At 31.4% G+C, this 14,187-nt stretch overlaps 1 protein-coding gene across 1 annotated transcript in view; it reads right to left on the reverse strand.

The window, feature by feature from the left end:
- LOC142327607 (uncharacterized) overlaps nt 1-14,187 on the reverse strand; it is a 190,571-nt gene that overhangs the window by 108,134 nt on the left and 68,250 nt on the right. The window contains exon 2 of the mRNA XM_075370805.1: nt 12,605-12,684. Within this exon, the coding sequence (XP_075226920.1) occupies nt 12,605-12,684 (80 nt within the window). The remainder of the gene's footprint in view (nt 1-12,604; nt 12,685-14,187) is intronic.

Here is a 14,187-nt window from a genome sequence, read left to right on the forward strand (position 1 = left end):
TTATATTCGTAAACTTTAAAATATATATCTTAAAATGATTTTTACTTTTATTTAAAGCAAGCGTATTTTTTTTAAAAAGGTTTATAATAATTATAAATTTAAAAAAAATATTTAAATTTAAATGTTACATTTTTGAATGTACGTAAATATGTGCTCATAATAATTTCCAACAGCGGCGTCTGAACTGTGAATTATTTCGTAGAAATTTTATGTATTCAATGTATTTACCTAGTCAGAACCTGAACCCTCGGGGCTCAGGTCAGCCCGGGCGAATCCCGAGCCAACTCAGGGGCTCCTCAAAACCTTCCGGGGCCAAGGGGCCTAGCCCATGACAATAGAGATCACTTCGCTTGCCAAAGGACCGGCGCCGTAGACATCCGCAGAGCTTGCTTCAGTAGCCATTCCCATCTAACCAGAAGCTCCACCCCTAGACCCCCGCACTGTATATTATCCTAATGGTTGTGAGAATAATATTAATAAATGATAATTATAATATTCAGGCTTTATAGAAACCTGAAAAAGAAACTAAATTACAAAAGATAGAATAATAGTAACTACGGTAACTAAAGTATACACACCTTTGACGACGAAAAATTAATAACTTATTTCTCTGCAGTAGTGGCAGAAATATAATAATGAAGTAAAAGAATTATTCTATTTTTTCCATAATGTAAAACTTTAATTCACAACTTCATCCTCCTTGGGGACGAAGAAATAATGAAAATTTTTAATATCTTAACCTTCAAGGGAGGTAGGTCCTCAGCCGATGGCTTAAACCCTTTCCTGGGATAACAAGAATGTATCCTGCAAATTTTAAAGTAATCGGTCATATATAATATATACGAGTGTGTATATATATATATATACACTTCCAATTAACCGTGATTTCTTTGATCGAGAATGTACCTGATGCATACTAAAGTTAGCCTTCAACCAACTAACAAACACCCCGTTTGAATTTTTAAAATCGGATGATTGCAGAGATATTATATAATAATAGATATTATAATAGCACCCCAGTGCTCGTCCCAGGATGCCCCGTTTGTTACCAGTTGATAGTGACGATTGGTCTCACCTCCCACCAAGTGCTCGCATATCTCACCACTCTAGCCTCACACGCAGTCCTCACGGGAAGCCCATTATTGATAAACAAACATTTTTTTAATTTATTTAATTTTATTTATTTAATGTAAATTTAATTCTATTATTTTTTTATTATTATTCCTTCGATTGATTCGAATCATTCAGTTCAAACCCAGCTCACACAGTGGTAGAAATTCACAGTTCATTAATTCGATTCATTAAAGTTTGTACTTCAAACAGCAAATCTCCACTACTACATATAGTAGTAGATACACTATATGTATATATATATAGTAGTGAAGATTTATATTATATATAAATATATATGTATATATATTTGAGATGGAATATATCTAAAAACCTTCTCAGTTATGCTAAGAAACATGGATATAAATTTGATTGCGATTGATTGAGTAGTTTTTTGTTTATTCCGAACAAACAAAAACTCTCTTCCTCTTTTTATAATAGTACAGAAGTTTAGATTTATATTCACGTGATGTATATAATGTATTATTATGTACCAATTAGAGTAATAAATTTACAGGTCTTTGTTTCTACCAATTCGAATAAATTTATGTACTAGATAACATACACAATGAAGGGGTGCAGATAAATCATGATTGTTTGTTCTTTAATTAATATTATTTAAAAGCTCATCAGCATAGTAATATTCTTATCGTAAAAGAAAATATTTTAATTATTAACCGGGATAAGAACCTGAAACTTTCCGGATAAAAGACTAAGACGCTACCACTCCGCCATGGCAGACAGTGGAATTTTATTATTATTCTTTCTCTTAGAGATTAGTGTGAGTAGCCTGTTTCGAAATCACATCAGCTCTAATATTTCATCGATCTACCAAGATCTATAGTGCTTTGCGGTTGATACTTCAAGATCTGCTTAACGGTTCTCTGTAGATAGTCTTTACACGTTAAAGTATAAAATGTATTTTGTCATTTATATTCATTACTATTTTTCGTCAACATTTTATTAGTTTTCAGAACAACTTAATCCAAATTTTAAATTATATATTTGATCTAATTTTATCAACTGTCAACTTTGTAGAATTATAAATCAACGAAATCGAGATATTTTGTGTATTTGTTTATAGAAAGAACTATATGTAAATTTTAAAGTGAATTATATAGTTGTTTAATTTGTTATAGTTTGAAGCAATGTAGAATTCTGTTGCTTGGGTTTGTTCATCCATAATAATAATCTGTCTGGTTGTTAGTTTTTAAAATAATTTTCCTTTTCTAGTTGTATTTCCAAAGTATCCCATTATTAATTTATTTTATATTTGTTTATTCATTTATTTCTTTTTCGACTTGTCTCTCCTAATTTAATGTGCGTAATAAATTCAGTTTAATAGTAGAAGGAAGATTAAAGAAAAACAAACCAACATACTTGGCATTTATAGACCTAGAAAAGGCATTCGATAACTTCGACTGGAATAAAATGTTCAGCATTTTAAAAAAATTAGGGTTAAAATACAGAGATAGAAGAACGATTGCTAACATTTACAGGAACCAAACAGCAACAGTAATAATTGAAGAACATAAGAAAGAACCCGTAATAAGAAAGGGAGTCCGACAAGGATGTTCCCTATCCCTGTTACTTTTTAATCTTTTCATGGAACTAGCAGTTAATGATGTTAAAGAACAATTTAGATCCGGAGTAACAGTACAAGGTGAAAAAATAAAGATAATACGATTTGCTGATGATATAGTAATTCTAGCCGAGAGTAAAAAGAATTTAGAAGAAACAATGCACGGCATAGATGAAGTCCTACGCAAGAACTACCGCCCGCATGAAAATAAACAAGAACAAAACGAAAGTAATGAAATGTAGTAGAAATAACAAAGACTGAATGTGATAATAGGAGAAAAAAAGATTTTGGGGGTAGAAGAATTTTGTTATTTGGGAAGTAGAATTTCTGAAGATGGACGAAACAGGAGCGATATAAAATGCCGAATAGCACAGGCGAAACGAGCCTTCAGTCAGAAATATAATTTTTTTACATCAAAAATTAATTTAAATGTTAGGAAAAGATTTTTGAAAGTATATGTTTGGAGCGTCGCTTATATGGAAGTGAAACTTGGACAATCGGAGTATCTGAGAAGAAAAGATTAGAAGCTTTTGAAATGCGGTGCTATAGGAGAATGTTAAAAATCAGACGGGTGGATAAAGTGACAAATGAAGAGGTATTGCGACAAAGAGATGAAGAAAGAAGCGTTTGGAAAAATATAGTTAAAAGAAGAGACAGACTTATAGGCCACATACTAAGGCATCCTGGAATAGTCGCTTTTATATTGAAAGGACAGGTAGAAGGGAAAAATTGTGTAGGCAGGCCACGTTTGGAATATATAAAACAAATTGTTAGGGATGTAGGATGTAGGGGGTATACCGAAATGAAACGAGTAGCACTAGATAGGGAATCTTGAAGAGCTGCATCAAACCAGTCAAATGACGACAAAAAAAAAATATTGTAGAATATATTTACGTTTCCCAGACTTATAGGCCACATATTAAGGCATCCTAGAATAGTCGCTTTAATATTGGAGGGACAGGTAGAGAAAAAAATTGTGTAGCCAGGCCACGTTTGGAATATGTAAAACAAATTGTTAGGGACGTTGGATATAGGGGGTATGCCGAAATGAAACGACTAGCACTGGATAGGGAATCTTGGAGAGCTGCAACAAACCAGTCCAATGACTGAAGACAAAAAAAAATTTTGATTCGTCTAGACATTTTTCCATTCCAACTACAATCCTAGAGAAAATTCAGTACTTTAAGTAAATTTAATGCTTGGATATTTCTGTCTTCCACGATACCTGCTCATGACGTGTTGTATTATATATATATTATATATTATATATTATATATTATATATTATATATATATAATATATATATATATATATATATATATATATATATACAAGATATGCTAAAATATTAATCAAGCTTACACTTTTTTAAATTCCAAAACACAAAAATAATTTAACATAGACAATTTTTATCACCAATATTTGATATAAGGAGTGGTTTTAAGTATAGATTAATAACAAAATTAACATTTATTAAATGAACAATATTCATAATAAACAGACTATAATGAAATTTAATACCATTTTAAACAAATGTTAATTGTCAACAAATAATTTACATATCAATAGAGGGTTGCTTCACAAAGGTAATTATTTACTTTTGATTATATCCATATAACATTATTGTTGTTAGATTAAATTCGGTTGAATCAAAATGCACGTTTGTGTATTAATAAAGTAACAGAATAAAAATGCTAATCAAAGCAGTGTTACTGTTAAAATGATATTGGTTAAAACACAAACTTTAACGTAATTAATAATCAGGGCTGAAGAAGACAGGAAACGAAAATATATTCTACAATATTTTTTTTGTCGTCATTTGACTGGTTTGATGCAGCTCTTCAAGATTCCCTATCTAGTGCTACTCGTTTCATTTCGGTATACCCCTTACATCCTACATCCCTAACAATTTGTTTTATATATTCCAAACTTTGCCTGCCTGCACAATTTTTTCCTTCTACCTGTTCCTCCAATATTAAAGCGACTACGATGCCTTAATATGTGGCCTATAAGTCTATCTCTTCTTTTAGCTATATTTTTCCAAATGCTTCTTTCTTCATCTATTTGCCACATCACCTCTTCATTTATCACTTTATCCACCCGTTTGATTTTTAACATTCTCCTATAGCACCGCATTTCAAAAGCTTCTAATCTTTTCATCTCAGGTACTCCGATTGTCCAAGTTTCACTTCCATATAAAGCGACGCTCCAAACATATACTTTCAAAAATCTTTTCCTAACATTTAAATTAATTTTTGATGTAAAAAAATTATATTTCTGACTGAAGGCTCGTTTCGCCTGTGCTATTCGGCATTTTATATCGCTCCTGTTTCGTCCATCTTCAGTAATTCTACTTCCCAAATAACAAAATTCTTCTACCCCCAAAATCTTTCCTTCTCCTATTATCACATTCAGTCATTGTCATTTCTACTACATTTCATTACTTTCGTTTTGTTCTTGTTTATTTTCATGCGGGCGGTAGTTCTTGCGTAGGACCTCATCCATGCCGTTATTGTTTCTTCTAAATCGTTTTTACTCTCGGCTAGAATTACTATATCATTAGCAAATCGTATTATCTTTATTTATTCACCTTGTACAGTTACTCCGGATCTAAATTGTTCTTTAACATCATTAACTGCTAGTTCTATGTAAAGATTAAAAAGTAACGGGGATAGGGAACATCCTTGTCGGACTCCCTTTCTTATTACGGGTTCTTTCTTATGTTCTTCAATTATTACTGTTGTTGTTTGGTTCCTGTAAATGTTAGCAATCGTTCTTCTATCTCTGTATTTTAACCCTAATTTTTTTAAAATGCTGAACATTTTATAACAGTCTAAGTTATCGAATGCCTTTTCTAGGTCTGTAAATGCCAAGTATGTTGGTTTGTTTTTCTTTAATCCTCCTTCTACTATTAATCGGAGGCTAAAATTGCTTCCCTTGTACCTACACTTTTCCTGAAACCAAATTGGTCTTCTCCTAACACTTCTTCCACTGTCCTCTCAGTTCTTCTGTATAGTATTCTAGTTAATATTTTTGATGCATGACTAGTTACACTAATTGTTCTGTATTCTTCATATTTATCTGCTCCTGCTTTCTTTGGTATCATGACTTTAAAACTTTTTTTGAAGTCTGATGGAACTTCCCCTTTTTCATAAATATTACACACCAGTTTGAATAATCTATCAATCGCTTCCTGACCTGCACTGCGCAGTAATTCTACAGGTATTCCGTCTATTCCAGGAGCCTATCTGCCATTCAAATCTTTTAATGCTCTCTTACATTCAGGTCTCAGTATTGTTTCTCCCATTTCATCCTCTTCGACTTCCTCTTCTTCCTCTATAACACTATTTTCTAATTCATTTCCTCCGTATAACTCTTCAATATATTCCACCCACCTATCGACATTACCTTTCCTATTATAAATCGGTGTACCATCTTTGTTTAACACATTATTGGATTTTAATTTATGTACCCCAAAATTTTCCTTAACTTTCCTGTATGCTCCGTCTATTTTACCAATGTTCATTTCTCTTTCCACTTCTGATCACTTTTCTTTAATCCACTCTTTTTTCGCCAGTTTGCACTTCCTGTTTATAGCATTTCTTAATTGCCGATAGCTTCTTTTACTTTCTTCATCACTAGCATTCTTATATTTTCTACGTTCATCCATCAGCTGCAATATATCGTGTGAAACCCAAGATTTTCTACCAGTTCTCTTTGTTCCGCCTAAGTTCGCTTCTGCTGATACAATATTAAAAATAAGAAAACAGATTATAAAAACAACCGCAATACCACTTAAATGTGTGATAATTGTAGCCAATTAGTGTATTTAAAAATGAACGATTCACTAGTGAATAGCCATTTATAATAAAATATTATATTGTAATTATGTAATTTCATAAAACTGGATTAGAAGCATATATCTTAAGAATTATTTACGAAAAGATTTTTTTTATTTTTCAAAAAAAAGTCTTCTTAAATAAATTAATAACAATTGGATCCTACGATTTCTCACCCTTTCTTAAAATTCTGGGTAGGTAATTTGAAAAATATTAAAGTATAATCTAGATACTCATGCCAACTACGAGAATCATTTAATAATTAGACAAATAGCAACTACGAGCGAGTCAAGAATGTGAACTGTTCTTTACTACTGGAATAAGAAAGATCACAGAAAATTGAAGCAAGTATCTAGATATAATCGGCCTCCGTGGCGCGAGTGATAGCGTCTAGGTCTTTCATCCTGAGGTCCTGGGTTTGAATCTCGGTAAGGCATGGCATTTTCATATACGCTACAAATCATTCATTTGATCCTCTGAAGAAATACCTGACGATGGTCCCGGAGGTTAAACAAACAAAAAAGAAAAAAGTATATAAATATAACCAGGAATTGTGTTGAATAAATAGTAATTTTTCTACACTAATTTGTGTCTTTAATTATTAAACAACCCTTGTAGTTAAATCGTCCTTTCTATCTAAGAAAAAATTTTAATTATTTTTAAATGTTAAAATTGATCAAATTATTCTATAATATTATTATGCAATAAAAGATCAAAAGTATTATATTATAATAATTAATCACGATGAGTAAAATTAAAATTACGTTTACTGTAACGTTTAAACAAAATATGACGTAATATAATTTCGTTATACATAATTTACACGTTTAACATCATTATACGTTATTTCATTATAAGAAGAAAGGAGAAAAGATGTTAAACAATGAAGCACGAAAATCACTGGTTTATTTTTCAACACAACATTAGATATTATTGAAAATTATTATAATATTAAAAAAAAAATATCTAATTTACTTAAATATTTTAATTATCCAAAATATTTATATTAATTTATTATAATAAAAATAAATAGATAATCAGAATGTTTAAATAATGATAAAATTTTATTTTTCAAAAAACAGTGCAGTAATTTTTCTACTTATTCATTGACTTTTCTGTATTTATTACAGTTATATTTATTTTCTTATTTATCGTTTAAAGAAAAATATAAATAAATTAATTTATCTTATTTAAAATAAGAACTACAGTTTCTTTTTTGAATTTAAAAGCAATAATGAAACAGCTTATATTTAATAAAATACATTTAAAACAAACCAGTTTTAAACCTATAAATACTACAACTGTAAAATTATGTCGTAAAACTGTGGACAAGGACTCCTGGCGGAGCCGTGCTGGAGGTAAATAAGACCGTAGTCCCGGTGGGGGTCCTTTGGGGGGGTTCCCCATTAGCGGCAAGGCAGGAGGAAGACTGTAGTCCAGGTGTGGATTCCTCACTAGTGGCGAGGCGTATCCCCCCTCCTGAAGTAATGCTTTATTAGCGGTTTCCCAAGAGGTGGGGTCGCCAGGGGTGGAGGTTTAGTCGGTAGTGCGCAGGAATACAAACGCATTTTCAGTAACAGCTTGCGGAACCTGTTAGCGAGTCCGTCACTGCTTCGGGGCCCGTAAATGGAGTTCCTCCACCTCAAAAAAAAAAAGAGACGAGGCGTAAAGACCGGAGTTCCGGTGGTCTGGAGTCCCCTCATTTGAGCCATGGCGACTAATCGAAAGACCGAGTCCCGGCTACGTAGGTGAGACCTTGAGCTCTGCCGAGGTAGTTTGAGGCGATGGCACCCCCTGGTGCTGTTTTTATGTTTAATTGCGGGTTTGGCACTGGGATGGGGTAAATAAAGAATAAAAAGAAATAGAAAATATGCTAAAGTATATTTTATTTTTATGTTACTAAACTTAAGTGCATTACCTACTTAACTTATTAACTTCTTCAATATGATATTGTTAGTAACGAGCTAATTAGTCCTATTCGAAAACAACAAAAAGGTTTTCTGAAATAATTTTTTAGAAGAAATAAAATTCTGCATCTGAATGAAAATAAAAAGATTCATATTGGATAAGAAACAACATTTAAGGACAATGAATTATTTCTTTATGAGTAACAAAACTCTGCAATAAATCAGTATGTATGTCAAGTGTCACAATTAAAGAAAAGTTGTAAATGACGTGACATGTGAAACAAGTCACTCACGAAACTAAAATAACTGTTCTTATGATAACAACTACACAATGCCAGGTATCCTAAAGTAAATTAAAAGTGAAGTAGTTTTTCGATTGCCTTTTTCTCTGAACCGTACATAGTCTTTTACATTGACATGCCTATAAATAGAAAAAAGTTATTTTCATGCCGAAATGAAAAATATGTTAATTCATAAACCTTCACTATGTTTACCACAGGGGCTGGTTATGAAATGAAAATCATTAATCTCAGAAAAACGATAATTGACGTCTTGTACCTCACTTTTTTTATCATTACTCTTAAAGAAAACAATTCTGATTAATAACTTATCTACCTCAGTTAAAGAGCCTAAAAAAGTATAGCCCTTAAAAAGACAGGTAGAAATAGTGTAAAAGTAATGTTTACTTATATATACATATATATATATATGTATATATATATATATATATATATATATATATATATATATATATATATATATATATATATATATATATGTATATATATGTATGTATATGTATGTATGTATATATATATGTATATATATATATATATATATATATATATATATATATATATATATATATATATATATATATATATATATATATATATATATATATATATATATATATATATATATATATATATATATATATATATATATGTATATATATGTATGTATATGTATGTATGTATATATATATGTATATATATATATATATATATATATATATATATATATATATATATATATATATATATATATATATGTATGTATATATATGTATGTATGTATATATATGTATGTATATATACATACATATATATATATGTATATATATATATATATATATATATACACGATATGAGTGAGAAAAGTAATGAGTTGGTAACACTGCAAGCGATCTGGCAACGCTGTGTCTACCGGTCTGTGCTAGATCGGTTTGTTCATTCCTTCCACATGCTCAGTACGAGTTTCAACTCCGTTCGGCCAACACATTATTTTTGACAGCGCCATCAGTGAAGTTGTGTTTTTGTTGTGTGTTACGAAAATGGAGCATCGGAATTTAGAGCAACGTTGTGCAATTGTGCAATCAAGTTTTGTGTTAAACTTGAGGAATCCACGAGTGTGACCTATGAAAAGTTGAAACAGGCCTATAGGGAACAATGCTTATCAAGAGCTCAAGTTTTCCGCTGGCACAAATCATTTTTGGAAGGCCGACAACACGTTGAAGATAACCTCGCTGAGGGAGAACTTCAACTTCAAAATCTGACGAAAACGTTGAGCGTGTGAGGGTTCTTGTGAGATCAGACCGTCGTTTTACTATAAGGATGATGAGTGAACAGGTAAATTTAAACACTTTCACCGTACATCAAATTTTGACAGATGATTTGGATATGCGAAAGGTTTGTGCGAAATTGGTGCCGAAAAACCTCACAACGGAACAGAAGGACAATCGAAGAAACATGTGCGTTGATCTTCTTGAGAGGATTGACAACGACCAAGAATTCTTCAATCGTGTGATCACAGCTGATGAATCCTGGATATTTGAGTACGATTCTGAAACAAAGCGGCAAAGCGAAGAGTGGCACACTCCGTCATCTCCTCGACCGAAAAAATGTCGAATGAGCAAATCAAAGATCAGAACCATGCCGATTTGTTTTTTTGACAGTAGGGGTATCGTGCATAAAGAATTTGTTCCTCCAGGACAAACTGTCAACCAAGTGTTTTAAAAAGGTGTCCTTGAAAGTCACAGTAAAAGAGTGATTCGCGTGAGATCAGACATTGCAGACAAGTGGATACTTCATCATGACAATGCCCCGTGTCACACGGCCATTTCCATCAGGGAATTTTTGACCTCAAAACGCATTCCTACGGTTCCTCAACCCCCCCCCCCCCTATTCAGCCGATTTGAGTTCTTGTGACTTTTTCCTTTTCCCTAAATTGAAACATATCTTAAAAGGACGTCATTTTGGAACTCTGGAGAACATTCAAAAGACTGTGACCGACCGGTTAAAAGCCCTACCAGTTGAAGCCTTCCAGCGCTGCTACTAGGAGTGGGAACAACGACTCCGCCGGTGTACAGCTGCCCAAGAGAACTACTTTGAAGGGGATAATATTGTTGTTTGAAAAAAATAAAAACTTTGGTAAGTAAAAAGTCAGTCTCATTACTTTTCTCACACAGCTCGTATATATTCTTGATTTATCAGGAAGATGTAAATTTGTACAAATCTAATACATTTTGGACAATCTTAACTGTGTACCAACTGTAGGACAAAACTATCGTTGTTGCGATCAACGCTTGTTTTGTTGGTATGAGGATAGTATTTTTGGAGTTTAAAGACTGAATCTATGCATTTGAATGCATAGTATAATTGAAATTAGATACAGGAAGAGTTTTTGTCTGAAACTTTTGATGTTAGAGAAAGGCGCGAGGATCCCGCTTTCTCGAACCGGTTAATTTGATAGTTGAGGATTGTAAGTTATGTTAGGTGGTCGTAGTTGGAAGAGACCATACGAAAGCAATATTAAGTTGTGTAAATACACTGGAAATATCGGCCGAGGCATTTACATCGGTGGCATCCTGAATTATTTTATCATGAATTATCAGAGGACAAACTGATGGCCGTATTGAGTTATCAAGTTTGAAGGATCTAAAGAACGATCACCGGTAAAGCCTATCAGGGTTATGAACGGTGGGGGTGGTGTGGCAACCGGGATCATCAAAAGATGTCTTCCCCTACGGGGGTCAGGATGTGTAACAGCTGTCATCATTGTCCATTTGATCAAGGATAGGTTTAGTCGTAGAGAGGATTTAACCAACTACCAAAACATAAGTTTTTCTTAAAATTTTAAATTAAAATAAAAATTGATATAAAACTGAAACACAATTGACAGTTTTAATTAATTTTTATTCGATTGGATCAGACAAACACCGAAAAAATAGGAAGATGTAAGTTGTATAGAAAAAATGATATTATAAAATTTTTAATAACTCTATTACGTTGATGTGAATTTGATATTGGTTTTTATTTTAGAATGTTATAAATCAGAATAAACTCGTGTTCTCTTTTTATTCTAACCTCAAAAATATAAATTAAAAGAATCTCCCATTAAACCGTTTTCATTCAGAAATTCAGGGATATGTTAATTTCTAAATCCATACCTTCTCTTTGTTCATCACAGGGTCTGGCTAAGTAATTAACATCAATACTCTCAGAAAAAGCATCATTGACGTCTTGTACTTCAGTGATTTGTAATTTTAAGAAATTAACTGATTAACAAGTTATGTACACTAGTATCGGTAAGCTATTTTCCAGTTTGCCCTCAGATTCAGTATGTATAAATTTTTAAATGATAATACACTTGGTATGGAAATGTTCCACGGTACCCAGAATTAGATTCGTCTGTTTATGATGCAAAATAAAAAGAGTAACATTGAGCTGTCATTACGTTCTCATCTGTTGTGGTTGTATAACAGAAATATAGAAAAAGGTAGGGAAGAAAAATAAAGTGGGTTGCTACGCATACATGCAAAGAATTACTGCAGCAGTTATCCTAACAATAGGAGGTTAATTGAACACAGGAATCGAAATATAGGCTCGGTATTTATTGTTGTCTATTTCCAGAGGTATTGGCAACTTTCATCAACAGAAAATGAAACAGTTATTTCAAATGTAATTACAAATATCCTATTCATTTAATAAAATTTAAATATATATATATATATATATATATATATATATATATATATATATATATATATATATATATTTATAAAAGTCATATCATTCTGTTAAATATAAAAGATTAAATATAAAAATTAATTAGAATAGTATTAATTAATATATAATAAAATAGAAAATTTAAATTAAACTTACCGCTCTTTTTACTTGAATATGAGGAATTTCTTGTCCTGAATAGTCTTCCCAGGTTTCGATCTGATTTTTGTAGTTATTTTCTGAAAAGTTAAAATTAAAAATTTCTCTGAATGATCCGTTGTAGTAAACATTTTAGGAATAAAGTAATTAGAAATATGCTTAAGAACCGTTTACATAAAATAAAAATCCTTGAACGCCTATTAAATTACATATACAGAATTTTAAAATGAAAAGTAATCAAATTTTATTTCATTAATAACTTCTGATATTTTTTCATACATTTTTTTTTATTGTTGTTATTGAATTATTATTTATTGTAAATCATTTTTACAATCAGAGGTTAATAATTTATTAATAAATCAATAAATGTAAATTAAAAAAAAAGAAGAAATATATGAAGTCGGATTCGAACCGATGTGCCTTGTAAGATCCAAATATTTCACTAATAAAAATTTTATGGTTATAACTCCGAAACCAATGAAAATAAGTACAAATTATCATATATCGTTGAAAAACTCTCAATGAAGGCTTATTACTGCAGTTAAGGAAAAGTCCAAAATCAAAATATTTTAGATTTTGGGCTTTTTGGACACTTTTGGTCCAGTCGATTGCACTCAAAATGGGAGGTGCACAACTAGATGTTATAATAGTCCTAAATCCAAAATTTCAACATCCTACGGCTAATCGTTTTTGAGTTATGCGAGATACATACGTACGTACAGACGTCACGCCGAAACTAGTCAAAATGGATTCAGGGAAAATGCCGGCCTCTGTGGCGCGAGTGGTAGCGTGTCGGCCTTTCATCCGGAGGTCCCGGATTCGAATCCCGGTCAAGCATGGAATTTTCATGTACGCTACCAATTATTCATCTCATCCTGCGAAGCAATACCTAACGGTAGACCCGGACGTTAAAAAAAAATAGGGATGATCAAAATGGATATATCCGTTGAAATCTGAAAACCGAAATTTTTCGCGATCATACTTCCTTTACTTCGTACAAGGAAGTAAAAAGGGAGAAATAATGATACTTTCTATCATTAGTCATTATTTTTAGTTATCACAGAATTATTAGTTAAATATAAAAACAAAACATAAAAAATATACATTTTAGAACCAGTAAAGAAACATTTACCTGTACTTAAAAATTATAAAACAAAAACTCAGAAAATAAAAGATATAAGCATAGGCTATATGTTCTAATATTCAACTAAAAAAGTTACTATGTTTAGTACTGCTTACCTTTAATGGTGTAGATGTATATAAATTAAAAGAAACTATTAAAAAAAAATTATAAAAGAAACTAAATTACGAAAAGATAAATAATAACTTGAAAATAGAAATTATTAAAATTTTAGAAACAATTCAACAAAACCAGTTTAAATCATAATAAAATATATAAACGAAGGATGGTTTAGGCCTGGGTAACCCACAATCACTCTCAGCGATACTAAGTGAAATATTCCTACAGAATATAGAAGACGAGTATATACCAGATATGAAAAAATACGGAAGTTTAGAATATATTTGGTACGTGAATGAGACACTTTGTTAGTATTTAAAAAATAAATAAATAATAATGAGCA

Source organism: Lycorma delicatula, chromosome 7 (assembly GCF_047948215.1).
Source record: "Lycorma delicatula isolate Av1 chromosome 7, ASM4794821v1, whole genome shotgun sequence".
NCBI lineage: Eukaryota > Metazoa > Arthropoda > Insecta > Hemiptera > Fulgoridae > Lycorma > Lycorma delicatula.